The sequence below is a fragment of the Lotus japonicus genome, chromosome 1, assembly GCF_012489685.1.
Source record: "Lotus japonicus ecotype B-129 chromosome 1, LjGifu_v1.2".
Lineage (NCBI taxonomy): Eukaryota > Viridiplantae > Streptophyta > Magnoliopsida > Fabales > Fabaceae > Lotus > Lotus japonicus.
This window is the reverse complement of record NC_080041.1, coordinates 96,683,610-96,702,523: the sequence shown is the minus strand read 5'-3', so window position 1 is coordinate 96,702,523 and position 18,914 is coordinate 96,683,610. Positions and strand designations below refer to the sequence as shown.

General features: G+C 40.4%; 4 protein-coding genes and 1 long non-coding RNA gene across 5 annotated transcripts; 1 reads left to right on the top strand and 4 right to left on the bottom strand.

Annotated features, from left to right (window-relative positions):
- Positions 1 to 4,879: 4,879 nt before the first annotated feature.
- On the top strand, positions 4,880 to 6,500 carry LOC130732290 (uncharacterized). The gene is made up of 2 exons (XM_057584371.1): positions 4,880 to 5,579; positions 5,742 to 6,500. Exons 1-2 carry the CDS (start codon positions 5,009 to 5,011, stop codon positions 6,311 to 6,313), a joined length of 1,143 nt encoding a protein of 380 aa, XP_057440354.1. The 5' UTR covers positions 4,880 to 5,008; the 3' UTR covers positions 6,314 to 6,500.
- A 1,749-nt stretch (positions 6,501 to 8,249) lies between these two features.
- LOC130728137 (uncharacterized) lies at positions 8,250 to 9,249 on the bottom strand. The gene is made up of 4 exons (XM_057579493.1): positions 9,114 to 9,249; positions 8,898 to 8,993; positions 8,626 to 8,739; positions 8,250 to 8,530 (listed from the first exon to the last, which is right to left on the bottom strand). Exons 1-4 carry the CDS (start codon positions 9,132 to 9,134, stop codon positions 8,441 to 8,443), a joined length of 321 nt encoding a protein of 106 aa, XP_057435476.1. The 5' UTR covers positions 9,135 to 9,249; the 3' UTR covers positions 8,250 to 8,440.
- Positions 9,250 to 10,457: 1,208 nt separating this feature from the next.
- Positions 10,458 to 12,282, bottom strand: LOC130728138 (uncharacterized). Its single transcript, XR_009015580.1, has 2 exons — positions 11,494 to 12,282; positions 10,458 to 10,828 (listed from the first exon to the last, which is right to left on the bottom strand). It is a non-coding gene; the product is annotated as an uncharacterized LOC130728138 (long non-coding RNA).
- A 49-nt stretch (positions 12,283 to 12,331) lies between these two features.
- LOC130728136 (uncharacterized) lies at positions 12,332 to 13,328 on the bottom strand. Its single transcript, XM_057579492.1, has 2 exons — positions 12,725 to 13,328; positions 12,332 to 12,649 (listed from the first exon to the last, which is right to left on the bottom strand). The coding sequence occupies exons 1-2, from the start codon at positions 13,085 to 13,087 to the stop codon at positions 12,536 to 12,538; spliced, it is 477 nt and encodes a 158-aa protein (XP_057435475.1). The 5' UTR covers positions 13,088 to 13,328; the 3' UTR covers positions 12,332 to 12,535.
- On the bottom strand, positions 13,258 to 16,972 carry LOC130713563 (serine/threonine-protein phosphatase 7 long form homolog). The gene is made up of 4 exons (XM_057563338.1): positions 15,619 to 16,972; positions 14,737 to 15,536; positions 14,394 to 14,685; positions 13,258 to 13,451 (listed from the first exon to the last, which is right to left on the bottom strand). Exons 1-4 carry the CDS (start codon positions 16,655 to 16,657, stop codon positions 13,258 to 13,260), a joined length of 2,325 nt encoding a protein of 774 aa, XP_057419321.1. The 5' UTR covers positions 16,658 to 16,972.
- Between the last annotated feature and the right edge of the window lie 1,942 nt (positions 16,973 to 18,914).

Genomic DNA, 18,914 nt, shown 5'->3' with positions numbered 1-18,914 from the left:
GACGAGGCGGCGGAGCGCGGCGTGGTCGCACTTGGCAACTGTCACTTGAGCAGGACTGTGCGCGTATTTAGCTATATCTTCCATGTGATGTGGATTTTTCTTCTGTTATCTTTTCAATTCAACTCAAGTCTCATCAATGGAGGTTGGTCAAGAAGAAAGCAAGCAAAAATGCTCAGTGATAGATCTGGTGAGAAAGCCTGCCTCTTTCCCAGAATCATGATACTGATGGAGAGGTTGAGTCTTGGAAGAAGTCCAGTTACGTATATACCCTCTTATTGTTCTTTTAATCCTAACCATTGATTTAGAGAATATTCTTAGATTCTTACATCCAACGGTTCTTATCAATGGTTCACCGGTGGACCATAATATTAATGGTCCACCCTAGTGGGCACCCTAAATAATTTCAGGTTTATTGGGTCTGGCGGTATCAGTTACACACAATCAATATCTTTAGTAAAGTTATCATTTGTTATTGATAACTTAGGTGCCCACTAAGGTGGGCAAGTTTCAAACTGGTCCACCAGTGGACCATCATCATATGTCGTTGGATCTGAGAATATTGGAATATTCTTTTATTTGATGGTTAGGATTAAATGATGATAAAAAGGATAAAAACGTAAATTTAAATTCCCTCTTCATCTTCCCCAATCCAATGTTATTCAGCTAATTACACAATAGATTAAACGAAATCAAGAACGCAGGAATCAGCTTAGAGAGAAGCTAGTTACACACCATATGTAACCAAATCAAGAGCACAACCTTCAACGAAACCAGATTCAATGAACAACAAGAGCAAAACCAGATTCAACGGACCACACACCAGATTCAACGAACCACAATGATATGAACATGGCTACTCTGAGATTATTAAAGGCTTTGATCAAAGAACAAAGATGAAAATCAGAAACTTCACCGTGATATTGAAGACAATTCCACGAAATTGATTCTGATTCCACCGATCAATACACACGAACCATGAGGATAAAAAATTTCACCATGAAACTGAAGACAACTTCACAGAATTGATCAGCGCCGGCCAGGTCAGCGCTGCCACCCTTGACCTCACAGCTCCGGCGATTTCCAGTTTCAGAACCTTCTCCTCCCACATCGCCACAAAAAAAAATCCCGAAATCTCCAATGCCAAATACCCAGAAAATACCCATAACCCACTACAAGTTAAACCAACCAACCAAAAACCCCCATGAAATCATGGAGAAACCCTTGTGATATTTGAAGATCTGAAGAACAGAGAACATGAGCATGGAAGTGAAGATCTGAACAAACCTTGGGAGAACAGAGATCAGAGAACATGAAGAATCCTCACCTGTGTCTCTTAGTGGGTGAAGAGTTCTTGTCTGATGCCATTGCGAGTGGATGAAGCTCCACCACCGCGAGAGGATGAAGTAAGCCCCACCACCCACCTTCTGATCTCCTCCGCGTCAACCTCGAAGCAGTCTCTGCCGCCATTCCTTGCTGCAATAATCACCTAGGCACCGTCGTTATTAGCCATGGTCGCGCTTCACCGTTAATAGGGCGTTGTCTTGTCGTGGGTGGAGGACCTAGTCTTGATTCTAGGTATGAAAAGGGGTGGTTTGATCGGTGAAAGGAAGGAAGAAGAAGGAAGCGTTTGGGGAAGAAGACAACTGCAGTTTGGGGTTGCAGGTTTCGTGGTGGTTCACGGCTGGGAAAAAACGGTGGCTGGTGGTTGATGTGGAAAGGGGGTGGCGGCTAGGGTTCCTGATTGCAGGTGGGAGAAGAAAGGTGTTGTTGACATATTTTTTAATATATTGTGAATTGTCAAAACTAACCCTGGGTGCACCGGTGGACCACTTTTAAAGTTGTCCACCCTAGTGGGCACCGATAACTTATACACAGTTAGCAGCCCCTAGTATTACTAATTGTCACAGACGCAACTTACGAAAGTAATTATGACCCCCCCGTGATTGATTTGCCTTGTCTTCTTAGTCAGCCAAGCGTGTTCTTAGTCAACCAGCTATATAATAGACGTTGTACTTAGAGCAACTCCAACGCTGGTTTCTTAACCCAGCTGGAGTTGCTAAGAAACCGTATCTTATTTTTTTCAGCATTGGAGCTTGCTCAGTTGGCAGGTTCAGTTTCTTAACTACAGTGCATGGTTGCTTCTGCAAGCAACTATGCTTTTTCAGTTTCTTAATTAAAATAATCTATTTTCTCTCACTTCCCCAACAGATTTCAGAGGCAAACATAACAGAAAGGATGAAATTGAACAATGTAAATTCAACAGAGACATAATCAGAGGACGAAAATTGCAATTTTATTGAATGAATTGAAACTTTACAGGAAGAAATTGAAACTTAAAACACATAAATTGATATTTACAAACCCTAAAAAAAAAAAATCTTCTCTGGTGAGTTCTGGAAGCTCTGATCTGAGAGTAATGGCCCTTGCATGTGTGAAAAGGAAGGATTTTTGCAAGCTTCAAGGCTTTGAAGCTTGCAAACAGGGGTTGTGGGGGTCGGATTGAGGCTGTATGGTGGCGGTGGTGGTTGTTTGGTGGCCGATGGTGACTGCATGTGGTTGTTTGGTGGCGGCGGTTGATGTTTGGTGATCGGTTGGGGCTTTGGAGGCGTGGACCAGAGAGATCGAGGGAGAAGAAGTGAGGGAGAGAGAGGAAGGAGAAGAGGAGGCGTCGAGAGGAAGGAGAAAAGGAGAAGTGAGGCAGAGAGGAAGGATCTGCAGGGTTTAGGGTGAGAGGAAGGGGAAAAGGAGACGCTGCAGGTCAGGGAAAGAGGAAGGGGAAAGAGGAAGGGGAAAAGAGGAAGGTGAGTGAGAGCTTGAGGAAGAAGGTGAGTGAGAGAGGTTGAAGAAGAAGCTGCGTGAGAGAAGAGAGGAAGAAGAGAGGAGCGGCTAGGGTTAGAATGGAGAGTGAGTGAGGAAAAATAGATTATATAGTGGGTGACCGGCTAAGCCGGTCATCCCACCGGCTGGAGCCGGTTTTCTGCCCGTTTGGGCTTTTTTTTTTTGAATTTTTTTAAATTGACCGGTTTGACCGGTTTTCTGACCGTTTTTTCAATTCTCAGCTTCTTTACCTTATATATAGTGCAGTAGACCATTTGAAACACCAACATTTACTCCCACAATTTCTCTCTTGTCCAAAAATTCTCAAATTTCTCAAAATGTCTAATCCTTATGAGCAATATTATCCACTGCTCGACAATGAAACACCTCCTACAAGTGAAGGTTTGCAACCTTCGCCTATGTTTCCGCCACAAAACCAACCTCCGCAGATGATTCACCCGCAAAGCCAACCTATGATGGTGTTCCAACAACAAAACCAACATTCGCAGATGATTCGCCCGCAAAGCCAACCTATGCCGATGTTCCAACAACAAAACCCACATCCGCAAATGTATCAACCACAAAGCCAACATCCGCAGATGTGTCACCCTCAAAACCAACCTCCTCACACCGGTGGTAATGTTCAAAATCCTTCGTATCAAATGTTTCCACAATCGTTCTACCATCAAAACCAACCTCAGGGTCAAATGGGACCAAATCCACCACAAATGTCTTATCCAAACAATCCACAATATTGCATGTATCCACCACAATACCAACCACCTCCTACTGGTAGCAGCAGTAGTTCAAAAGTCTCAAGTACACAATGTGAGGCTATGCCCGAGGAGCCTGAATTTTCTACTCAACGGGGTCTAGATGATATTGATCTTGAAGAATCCGGAAAGAAACGCACCAAATGGAGTGGTAAAGATAATATACTTCTTCTTCAGTCATGGCTCAACGTTTCTACCGATCGGGTCGTGGGAAATGAGCAAAAGTCATATTTGTTATGGAATAAGATTCGAGCCCAATATGAGGAGTACCGCGACGATGCCTCTCCTTCGAGGACATGGTTATCCCTGAAATCTCATTTTAATAAATTGAATGCTGATCTTCAAAAATTTGTCGGTTGCCACACTAAAGCCGTCAATCATTGGAAAAGTGGACACTCAGATAAGGACATCATGGCTACGACGCATCAATTATATCATGTAGATACGGGTAAAGATTTCAAACATGAGAATGAATGGCGGTTGGTGAAGGATGAACCAAAGTGGAAGGGAACATTTATGACAACCAGTTCAACGAGGCAGAAGAAGTCAGTAGATGGGGTGTATGCAACATCGTCTGACCGGAGTGCATCAATCGAGGGCGACGAATATGAGGCCACACAACCAGCAACCCGCCCGTTGGGAAAAAAGAACCAGAAAAGGAAGGCCAAAGTAGGAGACACAGCTTCAAGTGATCTCGATTATGTTCCTAACTCCGAGATGATAGCCATCGGGAAAGCTAAACTGGGATTCCTGGCGAGTTTTGAGAAGCTCAAGACTGAAGAACTGGAGGTGAGAAAGGAAAAAAACAAACTTCATAAGGCGCGGTTATTGAAGGAATACAAAGATATCCTTATGGAGGACACATCTGAAATGAACGAGGTGCAGTTAGCAACGCATCAGCGCCTAGTTGAATTCGCCATGAAAGAACTAGGAATGTCTTAATTCTTGTTGTTGTCTTTCTTAGCGTGTGCCAATGTTGTGATTTTAGCATTTCTACTTATTGGTTCTGCATTAGTGTTGTAATTTTAGCATTTCTACTTATGTGTATTGCATCAGTGTTGTAATTTTAGCATTTCTACTTATGTATTCTGCACTAATGTTGTAATTTCAGTATTCGAATTTTTCTTAATGTGTACTGCGTTTCTACTTATGTGTTCTATATAGTCGTTGGGGAATATAGTCGTTCGAGAATATAGCCGTTGGGGAATATAGCCGTTGTGGAATATAGCCGTTGGGGAATATAGCCGTTGGGGAATATAGCCGTTGTGGAATATAGCCGTTGGAGAATATAGCCGTTGTTGTTTCTCTTATTTATACATGTCATATTTCATTCATCTCAACATTCAAGAGTTGTTTTGTCCTCTCATATTGTCTTCCTCCTATCCAATTACACTGATAGTTTCTCATTGTGTCATAGAATGGATCCAAACAATATGGCCAACTTGGACATTTACGACGTTGTCATTAACGAACTTATCAATGACACGACTATAGAAGATATGATGCAGGAGGAGATGGAGTTTTATCAACGACGTGCCAACACCGTTAGGCCCAAGCGAACAAGAAAGGTGATAGAGAGAGATCGTGAAGCTGGGAACGAGCGGTTGTGGAATGACTACTTCTCCGAAAATCCTGTGTACACGGAAGAGCTTTTCCGACAAAGGTTTCGAATGCGAAAGCATGTGTTCCTCAGAATTGTAGGGGCCCTTGGGTCTCATGACCCGTACTTTTTAATGTCTGTCGATGCAGTTGGAAGACAAGGCCTGTCACCATTACAAAAGTGCACCGCCGCTATTCGTATGTTGGCGTACGGATCACCTGCTGACAGTGTTGACGAGTACGTTCGAATTGGTGAAAGTACTGCAATTGAGTGCTTAAAGAATTTTGTGGAAGGTGTGTGTGCAGTATTTGGTGAAACATACTTGAGGCGCCCGAACCAGGAAGACATTACCCGCTTACTTCAATGGGGCGAGTCTCGTGGATTTCCAGGTATGTTGGGTTCTATTGATTGTATGCATTGGGAATGGAAGAATTGTCCAGTTGCGTGGAAAGGTCAATTCACCCGAGGTGATCATGGAAAGCCCACAATCATGCTTGAAGCAGTGGCATCACAAGACTTGTGGATTTGACATGCATTTTTTGGCATTGCAGGTTCTAACAATGACATTAATGTGCTAAATCAATCTCCGGTTTTTAATGAGGTTTTGAGTGGAAATGCTCCCATGGTGAACTTTAGCGTGAATGGAACAATGTATAACATGGGATACTATCTAGCAGACGGTATCTATCTCCCGTGGGCTACATTTGTGAAGACCATCCCAATGCCGCAAGGAGAAAAAAGGCAAAAATTTGCGAAAAGACAAGAAGGAGCAAGAAAGGACGTTGAACGTGCATTCGGCATTCTCCAATCTCGGTTTGCAATAGTTCATGGTTCATCACGCTTTTGGCATCCGAATGAGATGAAGTCAATAATGTATGCTTGCATCATATTGCACAACATGATTGTTGAAGATGAGCGCAACACGTACCGAGGTAATTTTGTTTATGATCAGGTCAATAATGACATATTGGATGCTGAAGTAGTAAGTGGTCCTATTCCCCCTTTTAGAAATATCTTGGAAAGAAGAGCACATCAAATTGATAGGTCAATTCATCACCAGCTTCAAGCAGACTTGGTGGAGCATATTTGGCAGCTTCCCGAAAACGAGAATAATGAAAATTAACCTTCAAGTGTTATTATGTATTTCATTTCAAATGTATTGTTGCTTATTTTTCATTGTCATGTATTTTCTTTCGTCTTTATTTCTATCATTCAATAAAATTGTTTTTGCTAGAAAAAACACAATGTACTTTTTTATTTTTGTTTCAAGTTAACATGCCGATATTTAAATTTAATTGTTTTAAATATTAAGTAAAATTAAATTTAAATTAAATTCGTATTAATTTTAATTAAATTATTTTTAAGTTGAAGTATTGATTTAGTATTAAATGTTAAATCTAAATTGAGTGAAAATAAATATTATTAATTTATGTTGTATGGTGGGACACGGGTGGGACCCTTCAAATAGTAATTTAAGAAACCATGGGTTGGAGCAAAATCTGCTTCAGTTTCTTAGGAGTTTCTTAAGTCTGATGTGGCAGTACGGGCCCACAGGAATAGTGCTGAATAGTGTGTTAAGAAACCAGATAAAAAATTGTGGGTTGGAGTTGCTCTTAAGATAAAGAGGTGCACCTACTATAAAAAGGAGACTTCCGTAGACTTATGTATGTTACTCCTTCCGTTCCAGAAAGTTTGTTGTTTTGGACCATCTTTCCATATCCCAAAATGTTTGTTGTTTTAGAAAACCAATGAATTTTTTGCTAATTTTTTCCACTTATACCCTCATTTAATACATTTTCTCTCACTTATCATCTTTCATATTAACCAACCACAACTCTTCTCTATTAATTACATTCTTCTCTATCTATGTATAATTTAATAGTTGCACATCATACTAGTAAAATTAAATAAGGGCAATCTAGTCAAATTATACTATCAATAATTACTTTCTTAGTCTTTGTGCCACAACCTTATACTACAAACTTTCTGGAACGGAGGGAGTAATTTTTTTCACATGAATAATACTCTAAGTTTTCTCACTTAGTCGTTCTTGGCCTTATAGTTTACCTTACAAGAATTATAGTAGCATGTTGTGGATTAGAGTGAGTTTTTGATTATATATGGATGTTCCACTACAATGAAATAGGCTCATGCATTTTTAGACTAAGCGGTATGGTGATGTTGGCTTGGTTGATGGGGTTATGGTGGTGGTGGTGGCAGTGGTGGCGGTGGTGGTGCGACGGTGATGGTGGTGGTGGTGGTGGTGGTGAGGAAAGAAAGAGAGGAGAGAGGAGAGAGAATGTGGAGGTGGAAAATTTCAATAATTTATTTCATTGAGGGCATTTTAGAATTTTTTTTCTCTTTAAAGGGGGTGGAGGGTTGGAATAGATGTGAAGGAGGTTTGAATAACAATTCATTTCTCTCAATACATACAACTAATAGATTATTGAGAAGATAATTTTCAGTCTTGCTGCGAAGCATCGTCTTTACAACTTTCATTATAAAAAAAGATCGTTCTATAGATGTTGTTGAAAAAGAAAGTGTCAAATATTAACAAGTGAAAATATTGCTGCTTTTCTAGTTTCAACTACAATCTGGTACAAATAAACTAGACATTTTTTGTAAATTAAGTCTCAGGAAACATCTGGATGATAAGTTTTAGTTACAAAAAATTTGTTTTTACTTGTATAAAATTTTTCAACAAGCTTACATATTTTATTATTAAAATTTTATTTGTGATTTAAAGTTGAATTGTAAGTATACGAAATTTCATTGCCTCTACATTAAATCTTCTGTTTAATTTTGATAGTTGCAATTTAATTGTAGAATAAAATATGTTTATTCTATGATGATATTCTATATCTCCATTTTATTTCTTATGGCGACCATTGTCACAAACTAATGAGTTTTTATGTTAGAAACTTTAACTTAATGAGCCTTACATAACATTATGACACTCTCACTTGCTTCCAACTATTGTCTTGCAATTCTTGAAGAAGATATTATTTACTTATTGACACAAGATTCAAAACATTAAATATATTTTGAAAACGTCACTGTAAGACCTGGTAAAGAGTGTCATTGATTCTCAATATTACTATCGCCAAATATAACATAAATGCAAACTCAAAACTCATGAATTTACAAGAACAAAACTTTCGAAAATGGGAGAATTACAAAAAATCTACATAAAAATACGTATAACCAGTGAGATTTTCAAAAAAATTTGAAATGATGATTGTAGCCTTTACTAACTCCTCCCTAGATACGCCTTAGTTTGCAAAGTGTATATTGAATCTTGAGATGCCCATCCTCTCTTTTCCAACTCTAGTCGCAATGCCTATTAGCCAGCAAGATGTTAATTAATTTCCATAGTTAACATCAATAATATGCAAGTGCCTAACATACATAAAACAAGTGAGGAAATTTAATTACCCTGATCCTTTTCCTGTTCACATCAAAGTCAAAGGTCCCAAACCGGGATGCTGATCGATACTCCACAATTGAGTCCCTGTCTGGTCGGAACCAGAACTCGACATCATCCACAAACTGCTCCAATACCATGATCAATAGCATGTTTTTGATCAATTTATTTTGTAACAGAATCAATTCTAACATCAGCTTAAAATTAGTGGTAGAAGAATTTCCAAACATAATAAAATTAGTTCTTTCAATCTACTAGAGCATTAAGAGAGCTACACACATACCCCCATGATTGGACTTTGGTACTCCAATCTAAGATAGTCTTCGGTCCTTTCAACTATCCGTGGTGTAGAATTTTCTGGTGGTATTGTTGATTCTATCTGCATAATCAACCACAACCGGTTTTATTTAACATCAATGCTCTTACAATTTACAAACCAATAACAAATAATGCTAAAATACAACACAATATTATCAATATAGTTCAAATTAAAATTTACCACATCTATCAGTTCTTCCATGGCCTCTTCCCTGCTCACTCGTTCTTTCCTACTTTCAGGGTTGTAGTTCCTGTAGAATAATCAAATTTTTTAATTTAGTGTTTTTTATTAAGGATTAGAATGAGTTTTTTTGGTTACAAAGAGGAAAACAATTAGAATGAGTTTAATGTAATGTTGTAATGCATCAAAATTAAACTTGATTAGGTTAATAGAAATTTGAGCTCATAACTTAGTACATAGACATACCCTTTTCCGATCATACAAAATCAATATGCAGTTTGTGGTGGTTTTTGTTTGGCACAAATTGCAAAGTTGAAAATAAAAACACGTGATTTTTTTTAATAAGTAAAAAAAAAAATGTGATACTGATGGTGTAAAACCATCACAAAACTTGTAGATAATTTTTAACCAATATCATATTTTTCTTCTTTGTTTTAAATATTGTAACTGTAACAAACTTTGTATGCCGATTGAATGACTCAAAACACCGTACAAAGATCATTACTCCCAACTGACACTTTTAGGTTGTTGCACAAGAATTAAGAAATATCAATTAATGTTCTTGTATTATTAAAATTACAATCTAACTTCCTACTATACCCTATATTTCTCATATTAATTCTAACTTTTCAACTTTTATACCACCATTTATTGGGTGCAATTGGTAAAGTATAATTAATGCTCTCTTGAACTTTGTAAAGTGACAGATAATTAAGAACAAAATTTCACTAGAAATAGTGTCAATTATTTAGGAACGGAGGGAGTACTATTATTTTTAAAAAATCTGCCTTGTTTTTTTGGGGAAAACATGGAGTTTTGCACCAATATTATGAATTTTTAACCAACCATAATTGTTCGTTGAGTTTCATGAAGTTGTGATTTGCAACATTAAGCATTTCGATGGTGAAACCCTCGTTAATTAGCATTACTTTTCCATGACTCCTCGTTAATTAGCATTAATTACTTGATCTGAACATCAAGTTCCGGAAAACAACGTATAGAAAATCTAAGAAAAAACACCATTCCAAATGTTCAGATAAAAAAATCCAAACTCATATAACGAAAAAACTTTACCAAGGAGGAGCATAATGTGTGAGATTAGTGACATTTTCAGAGGTTGATATGCAATTCTTAGTCGCTGGACACAGTGGCGGATCCAGGACCCGCGTTCAGGGGGTTCAAATTTTTCAAATGAGCATATCGATAACCCAAAAACATTTGAAAAACCGGGGAACTCAACAATGTTAAGAAATGTTATAATCGTCAATAACGAACCATCAACTTTAGCTAACAGGGGTCATCATATGCAATTATGCACAAAGTATTAAATGACATCATATGCAATTAGCTAACAGGGGTCAAACACTTCGGCAATCAAGAGGAAAATTCATACAAAATCTAGGTACTGTACAAAAAGCAAACTATCAATCTGATACAAAACAGAGATAAGAACACGAGCAGCACAGAAAATTCTGTCCCTCACCCAGGTATTTGAGAGACCATGACTCCCCTTCCCAATTTCTACAAAAGCAATCACTATAAATTTCTTGCCATTATTCATAGCATGTTATCCCTCTTTCTTTGGCTAATTATTTCACTAACTATTCCAAGTAACTAAACTCAATGCTGAATAGAGCTAACGCTCTGTCAAAGCTTTCAATTGCATTATCCGGCTCACCGAAATTCAGCTGTGCTCTGCCAAGTGTGACTCATGCCTGGAAGGATAGTAACCAATATTGAAATAAATAAACCAATTTGGAGACTTCAAAATGAACTAAGATTTCTCAGGTATTAAATGACATCAAACTAAGCTAGTCATGTATCTAAATAAGTGTCAAGAAGATAACTTAATAAGGAACAAGGTAAAAGGTTTCAAAATGCCTACCAAAGACAAAAGTTGAGCCCCATGCCAACCAGGAGTTCCATGATCAGACTTTTCATTGGTTTCCTCCGTGATAATATCAATTCGAACACCAGAAATCTCTCTGGAACCCCTTCCCCTCCCTCACTTTCTTACCCAAAACTGCCAAAAGTTGCTCGCCACTATCAATTTAGCCTCTAAATCCCTCACTTCATTTTATGCCTCTAAATCCCAATCAATCTGAACACTATCATTCTATAATTCTATTTCTATCAATCTAATTTCTAAACCATTAAAATTAGGTATCCCAAAACACAAATTCAAGTTCATGTTCTCATACAGTGACAATTACTAACAGAAACAAAAAAAGATTCTTGCTTTATAACTTAGCATCTCATAGGGGGCATAACTCCTATCCATGTCAGATCTGGGTCTATTCATAGTTTTTCTAAAATCACCATATCCAAAAACAACAAAATCTGACATGAAAGAGGGAAAATTAAAGGAAATTAGGGTTACCTGAATCCCAGCACGGGATGAGCGAGACACAGGCCTCTTCTTATCGCTTTCCTTAGCTTTGTCCTTGGTGGTTTTCGCAGCCAGAAGCCCTTTGCCTCCTTTTCCCGCCATTCCTTACCTTACCTGCAACACAAACAACGTGAAACCAGAAACAGAGATAATCAAAATTCCAGATCTATACACAGGAACCAAAATCGAAATCAAATCAGAGAGTTTTGATGTTATGAACAAAAACACATCTGCAAAGTGTAAACACATTTCTCTTTAAAACATCAACTCTGCAAAGTGGGCTGGTGGCCGCCGGCCGGTGGTGCTCGACTGCTCGCACACGCTTGACGGCTAGACCTAATGAGATGTGAGGGGCGTGAAATTCTGAGAGTGCGAGAGAAAGAGAGGAATTAGATTTCCCACCCCTGGGTTTAGAATTGCCACCCTAGTCTTTTTAAAAAAATGCCGGGAATATCCTCCGGGACTTAAACCTCCATACCAGTCCAGAGGTTGATGTTCTGGACTAGTCCGAGAGTTAAACCTTCGGATTCTTTAATTACAGTTAAAATAACATGACTTTAGTCCAATTGCAGCAAATATAACATGACTTTAAAATTGAAAAGTTACATAATCCAATTTAAACAAAATTACAATACATAATCCAAGTTAAGCATTGGAAAAGTAAAGCAAAATAACAATACGAAATCTAAGTTCAGCATTTCAAAAGTTACACAAATAGTCCTTAATATAGAATTAGTAAAGAACTAATATTAATCTTCTGTTATGTTTGTGAAGCTTCCAGGTGGAGGTGCACTGTCATTTGAAAATACCTGTATAATGAAGACAGATTCAAATGCTTTGTTGTAGATGTGGAAAAGATTCAAATGCTTTATTTTAGATGTGGAAGAAGATTATCATACCTTGACTACATTGGACAAGGTTATATTCAGATAACAATTAGACTTTCTAGGAGAGAACACAGCGACCTGAAAGCAAAGTGAAGAAACGATGTGATGTCCAAGTTGTCCAAAGAAGCTTAAAATGTTAAAGTTGCCTATAGATTAGCCTTTTGGAGAAGCAGAACAGATCCAACAGTTATGTCTTTCGCAAATACGCTTTCAGTGAAGACCTTGTGATGGATACTAGCGCCAACAGTGCCCGTAGGGTCCTGAATCTCAATCTCAGATGTCATGAGAGAAACATGAATCATTTCACTGAAATATAAGGAGGAATAAGGAAATACCTTGAGTGTAACTGTTGCATCTCCAAACCCATTGGGATTGCAGGATTTGATAACACCGATGACGTGATCTACTCTTTCATGATGGTGAGTGATTGCGCCCAGAGGAGTGGCAGATCCGTTTAATTGCAGGGTTGAAAGCCAAGCATTGGATTGGAAATCGGGATCGGTGTCGTGGCCTTCTTGGAGGACTTGCCTAACGAATTGTTGGGTTGAAATGTTTGGTTTGTCGTCGGTGGATCTGCGGTGAATCATGGCGGCCTGGACGGCGCCAGCTGGGCCGGGAATGAGAGGACGAGAGCTGGAGGCAAGGTTGTCTTGGCGTTTGCAAGGGCGGATGAAGGTTGATGGTGGATCTTGTTCCATTTCTTCTGGTTATTTCCTGCAACAAGGGAAGAAGGGAAGTAATGTAATGGTGTAGGATGCTTTTGGTGCATAGGGGACTAATATAGGAAGTAAAGGGATTTATGGTGTAGGAGGAATGAGTAATGGGGTTGGTGGTGAAGATTAATGGAGTTTTAAAATTAGTAATCAATTCAAGCATCACTAAACAATAATGTCATTATGGTATACGCAATGAATACCTGATCGGTCGACCATAAATGAGTGGTATCCACACTTATAGGCTGAACATTATCTTGTTGTTGAAGCAACATTCCTTCACTGACATCATTATCTTGTTTTAGAAGCAGCATTTCATCATCATAGAAAAATGTGCTCGTCATACTGCCTGCATAAACCAATCTGCCACTGGTTAACAGTCCGTATAATGAACATTCGTACTAATCCGAGAATATAACTCTCGTACTAATCCGAGACTATAACTTTCGTACTAATCCGAGACTTGAACATTCGGATTTATGTCGGGGCAGAAAAGTTGAAGTGATGGTGGTGGCAAAAAATGAAGAGAAATTTAAATGGTAGAAAATATAAACAAACGTATATTATTGGCAAATTATAATGGATGCAATGATACATACCAAGGTGGTGCTGGTTGATGAAGGTTGTTGTTGGTGGTGCATGAAGGTTGTTGTTGGTGGTGCAATGATGGTGGTGGGGGGTTGAGGGGTAGTAAGAAAAGAGGAAGTGAGGGAGTGAGGGTGATCAGAAGTGAAATGTAATGGGGGGTGGTTTGGTGGTTGAGGAGTTTATGCAGGCCATAATGGTGGTGAGGTAGGTGAAGCTATGGAGTAATGGTGCTGAAAAAGGTGGTAGAATCTGTCAGAGGTGTCCGGAAGTTGAAGTTTCATACTAATCCGAAGGATGAAGTTTCATACTGATCCGAAGGTTGAAGTTTCGGATTATATCTTGAAGATTAAACTTCATTACAAGGGTTTGTGTTGTTGAGTGCCAGGTTTTGGTTTCCATTACAAGGGTTGATTATTAGGGTTGGTTATAAAAGTTATTGATTTTTAAAATTATTAGGGTTGATTATAAAAGTGAAAAAGAAAAAAAAAATGTTAAAGTGAAGATAAAGCTCACAAATTATTAGGGTTTAGGGTAAAAGTGAAAAATAAAAAAAAAAATATACGTTAAAGTGAAGATAAAACTCATACTAATCCGAAATAGTAGTGCAAAATACATAGTCCCCTAATATCATAATAGTAATGTCAACAAAATGCTCATACAACTAATGTCCCCTACTGTCCCCTACCCCGACGACCTCCCCTACCCCTACGACCTCCCCTGGCTCCTGCCCTGCCGCCCTCCCGGCCACCTGCTGCCCTGCCGCCCTTCCGGCCACCTGCTCGGCCACCTGCTCGGCCGCCGGCTCGGCCACCTACTCGGTCATCTGCTCCCAGACCTCCTCTCCCAGCAGCGTAAGCAATGCCCTGTGTCCCAGCCAAGTCCTGGAGGATGCGAAGTGCTCTCTCCGTTAAAGCGCGGGCCTGTGTGCCTGGCAGCAAAGCATCATCCACCTCAAGTGACAACTCAAGGACTTCTAAAGCCCTACGCAAAGCAGCCTGAAAGTAAATAATAAAAAAAACGCTGTTAGTAAATCACATACACAAAACCACAAGTGCATAAAGAAAATAGAAATAAAATTTAAAATTTACCACGACACTGAGATCAATCCTCCTCTCATCCGGTATGATGAAACAATGAGACACTCTAGCATACCAATCCATGTAACCGCCCACAGCCTGTCCCTCCTCTATAGCAGGGTCGCCCTCAGGGAACAAGTACTGCACATAACCTGCGAATGCCTCATCAACAGCTTCAGCTGCGGGAGATCTATCCATCTCACTAGGGTGGCGCGGGATCGTCTGTATATACCCAAACTGTCGCATGACCCGCTCCGGAAGATGAGGTCGCACAGCAGGGGGATAGGGACACCGAATGTAGCCTGAGAACAAAGCCCTCTCATCCCGCTGTCGCCATTCCCTGTGGGCCTCATATGGAGTCCAAGTGACGTCGTCGGCCGTCAACTCATCAAGTAGTACTCGCCTCTCGTCAAGCCTAGCATGCCCCGACCGTGACTCTGTCCACCTACGAGCTCTGGGCTGGTCCTCTGTGTAAGCCGGGTTCGCATACCGGCGAACGAGCCTGTCTGGAAAGTGCTCAAAGACCCAGGCCATCAACAGGGAAGTGTAACCGCCCATCTGTTTGACCCCGCTGCGAGAAGACTGTCCAAGCTGGTCGTACAACGTGGCAAGGGCCATGGCGCCCCACGCGAACTCCGACACCCGCTCAAGATCCTGTAGCATGCCTATCCAACGGGCGGAGAATGAGTGCCCCCCACTCTTGTCGGCGAACAATGTCGCGCCAACAAGATGCATCAGGTACATCCTGGCTGCATGCTCGTACCGCCCCTCTACATTACAATGTAATACCAATTATGATTAAGTAAATATAAATAATAGTTGGAAAAAGTTCAGATAATGAATGAAACAAACCTGCAACAGCTTTCGGGTAAAGGTCTCGCAAGAAGCTGAACCTCATAGTCGGACCCCTAAGCTTATCAAACTCAACCATGTACAAATCTGCATCCCCCCCTAACAGCAAAGCGCAGGTCTCTGCCACATCATATCTCGAGGCCACTCCTGGAGTGTAGAATCTCCCACCAACCGGGATGTGAAGAAGAGCGGAGTCGTCGTCAAGGGTGACAGTCATCTCCCCAAATGGCATGTGGAAACTACTAGTCTCCTCGTGCCACCTCTCCACAAGGGCCGATATAAGCCCTGGATCCGTCTCTACATAGCTGCACCTGACCAGTGGATACAGTCCGCTCCTCTCCACAATCAACCGGACCTCCCTGTAATTGTCCCCCTCACACGTCATCAGCCCGAGCTTCGTACCAGCACTGGCAAGCCTCAAATCACCTCGCTCAGAATAACGAGGGTCAGTGGTGCCTAGTAGGGTATGCCACGTCCACGGCGCTATGTGATCCGGGTAATGCTGCAGAAGTGACAACTCAACCGGCCCACCAGGAAACGGTGGATCTCTCTGGAGCAGCGGCATATTCGGATCCTCTACCTCTACATCCTCACCCTCAATCTCAGACTCAGACCCCGACTCCGACCCCGACTCCGACTCCGGCTCCTCAACTGCATCAATATCAAGTGAAGAGGTGGAAGGCTCAACAGTATCGTGGGCGGTAACCTCAGGCGTCGACTGAGGAGAAACCTCAGTAGCAGTAACCTCAGGCGTCGAGAGAGCAGGAACCTCAGTAGCAGGAACCTGAGTAGCAGGAACCTCAGTAGCAGGGGCAGGAACCTCAGTATCAGGAACCTGAGTAGCAGGAACCTCAGTAGCAGGGGCAGGAACCTCAGTGGTTGCCTTCGGAGCCCCCTTCCTAGCACCCTTCCTAGCCTGCTTCCGAGAAGTCGACACATCTGTATCATGATCACCTCGCCTATGAGAAGCGTGGAGATAGGCACGACGATCGGCCAACTCTTCAGACGATACCCTCTTAGTTTGCTTTGTCCTCGCCATAATCTATCAGAAAAAATAAGGAAAACAGATTAATAGCTATGTAATGAGTAACTAACTAGTTGAAGCAATCCACAAGTATACACAGTAAACTAATGTTATGAAATTTCAATACAATTCAAATAATGTTATGAAATTCAAATGTGAAATCTCAAGTTGGTTATGTCCTTAACCACTACCCTAAGATAGCCAAAAGCATGGAAATTATCTTCACCCCATTCATCTTATCATGAAAAACAATAACAGAAGCAATAGGAGAGACAGTACTGAATCTCTCAAGTCCGAATCTTGAAGTCCTGAACCAGTCCGAATCTTGAAGTCCTGACCCAGTCCGAATCTTCAAGATTCGGAGTACGAATATCCCCAAATTCGCACCTCAGAACCCCATATACCCCAGAAATCACAATAGGAATGAAATTTCACCAAATCAACTCATAAAAAGGGATTCGAAACCTAACCTAATCTGAAATACCTAAATTTGAAACCCTAAATTTGAAATCACAACACTAACTCATCAAAATACACATGATTCAAAATACAAATGATTCTTGGTCGTGGATTCCAACAAATTACCTCAGTGTGGTCGGTTTTGAATCACAGATGATTCTTGGTTGCTTTTGGTCGTGATGTGTGGGTCGATTTGGGTGCCTCTGGGTCGCTTCTCCTGAACCAGTCCGAGAGTTGATGTTCTGTCCCGTTACAAATGTGAATCTGAATTGATAGTTTTGTTCTATTATTAACTGAGTCCGACATTTGAAAATTCGGAGGAGTCCGAATGTTATACATTCGGACTAAAACACGGAGGGGCAATATTGGTTTTTCCCCACTTTTAAATGGGGTGGCAATTCTAAACCCAGGGGTGGGAAATCTAATTCCTGAGAAAGAGTGGTGAGGGCGTGAAATGTGAGAGAGAGAGAGAGAGAGAGAGAGGTGTATGTGGGGTCATGGGTGCAAATTAATTTTTTTAGGGGGTTCAAAAAAATAATAATACAAGGGGGTAAGTATGATTTTTTTTTTCAGGGGGTTCAACTGAACCCCCTCACTCCTATGTGGGTCCGCCACTGGCTGGACACAGTGCTAGTGCTGGTGGATTTTTCTGTACTCCAAGATAGTCAGGCTTTTCACCACTGCACCAAATATAAAACAACTACAAAATTAATTTTCCCACTCATTACCAATATTAAAAAAACACATTATACAATTAAATTTTTAAAGATAGAAACAACTTTGCAGTGTGAGAAATATATATGATATGAGAACATGGGCATGTATGCATGAAAAAAAATATATATCCACACGGGATATACTCATGATGTGGCAAATTAAAGAGAGATTGAGAAGTGAGAACCTTCGTTCGATTTGCTGAGTGAGATTGTTGTTGTCATTGTGCTCGTGCTGCTTCTGGAAGAGTACTTGAAACCGAGGGAAAGGAGATGAAGCAATATTAACGTTGTTGTGTTTGATGTTGAAGGTGCAAAAGGGGGCGGAGAGTGGCATGGTTGAAATGGAAGCTGAAAAGCAATTCCAAAGCGTGTTGTGGCAAGATTCATTTCCATTAAAGAGCTCTTTAAGGATGCGTTTTGTTCGAAAACTAGAGTTGACGGTATATCAAATTATGAATGACGGTACTCACATGTTTTTTAAGGTTTTTTAAAGTACTCATGAGATTGACAAAAAAAAAGTACTTATGAGTGGTGCTTGCTATGGTATGAGAATTAAGTCGAATGGAGGCTACCTTAGTGAGTTAGCCTAATACATTTAAGGTTTAATTTAACATATGGTCCCCACTTCTATAATTTTTTACGATTCTCATCTCTAACAAAAATCTTCTTTGAAGTGTATGGAGAGAGTTGTGCTTCCGGTTCCTTTAGCAAGACATCTATAATAACATCTTCCTTAAACCGGATAAGGACTAGACAGAGCAAATGATAGTATAGCAATGAACATCGGGATGATACTAGGAAATATGGTCCGAATAATCTCGAAGGACATCATACCAAAGTCGTACAATTAGGACCTCGATATAGTCCTACTCCGTTCATCGAATCGGACGTTATGTTCCTTTTTGCATTTTTTCGGACTTCTTCTCATTCTTCTTTGGCACCTACGGTAGAGATCTCGGGTATTTGGCCCCCCAAAAGGTGTTGTAGGGTTCATCTTTTTGTTCACCATAGGAGGACTCACTGGAATAGTCCAAGCAAATTCTGGGCTTGTCATTGCTTTACATGATTCTTGCCAGGAAATACTTTAGTTACCAAGT

Coding starts and splice junctions, on each gene's coding strand:
- LOC130732290 (XM_057584371.1), top strand. CDS start 5,009: ATGGATCCAAACAATATGGCCAACTTGGACATTTACGACGTTGTCATT. Junction 5,580..5,741: donor CGAGTCTCGTGGATTTCCAG/GTATGTTGGGTT, acceptor TTGGCATTGCAG/GTTCTAACAATGACATTAAT.
- LOC130728137 (XM_057579493.1), bottom strand. CDS start 9,134: ATGGAAGAACTGATAGATGTG. Junction 8,994..9,113: donor TGGAAGAACTGATAGATGTG/GTAAATTTTAAT, acceptor TTGATTATGCAG/ATAGAATCAACAATACCACC. Junction 8,531..8,625: donor TGAACAGGAAAAGGATCAGG/GTAATTAAATTT, acceptor GCTGGCTAATAG/GCATTGCGACTAGAGTTGGA.
- LOC130728136 (XM_057579492.1), bottom strand. CDS start 13,087: ATGGAACAAGATCCACCATCAACCTTCATCCGCCCTTGCAAACGCCAA. Junction 12,650..12,724: donor ATGCAACAGTTACACTCAAG/GTATTTCCTTAT, acceptor ATTGAGATTCAG/GACCCTACGGGCACTGTTGG.
- LOC130713563 (XM_057563338.1), bottom strand. CDS start 16,657: ATGGCGAGGACAAAGCAAACTAAGAGGGTATCGTCTGAAGAGTTGGCC. Junction 15,537..15,618: donor TTACCCGAAAGCTGTTGCAG/GTTTGTTTCATT, acceptor ATTGTAATGTAG/AGGGGCGGTACGAGCATGCA. Junction 13,452..14,393: donor AGCCAGGGGAGGTCGTAGGG/GTAGGGGAGGTC, acceptor TGGTTTATGCAG/GCAGTATGACGAGCACATTT.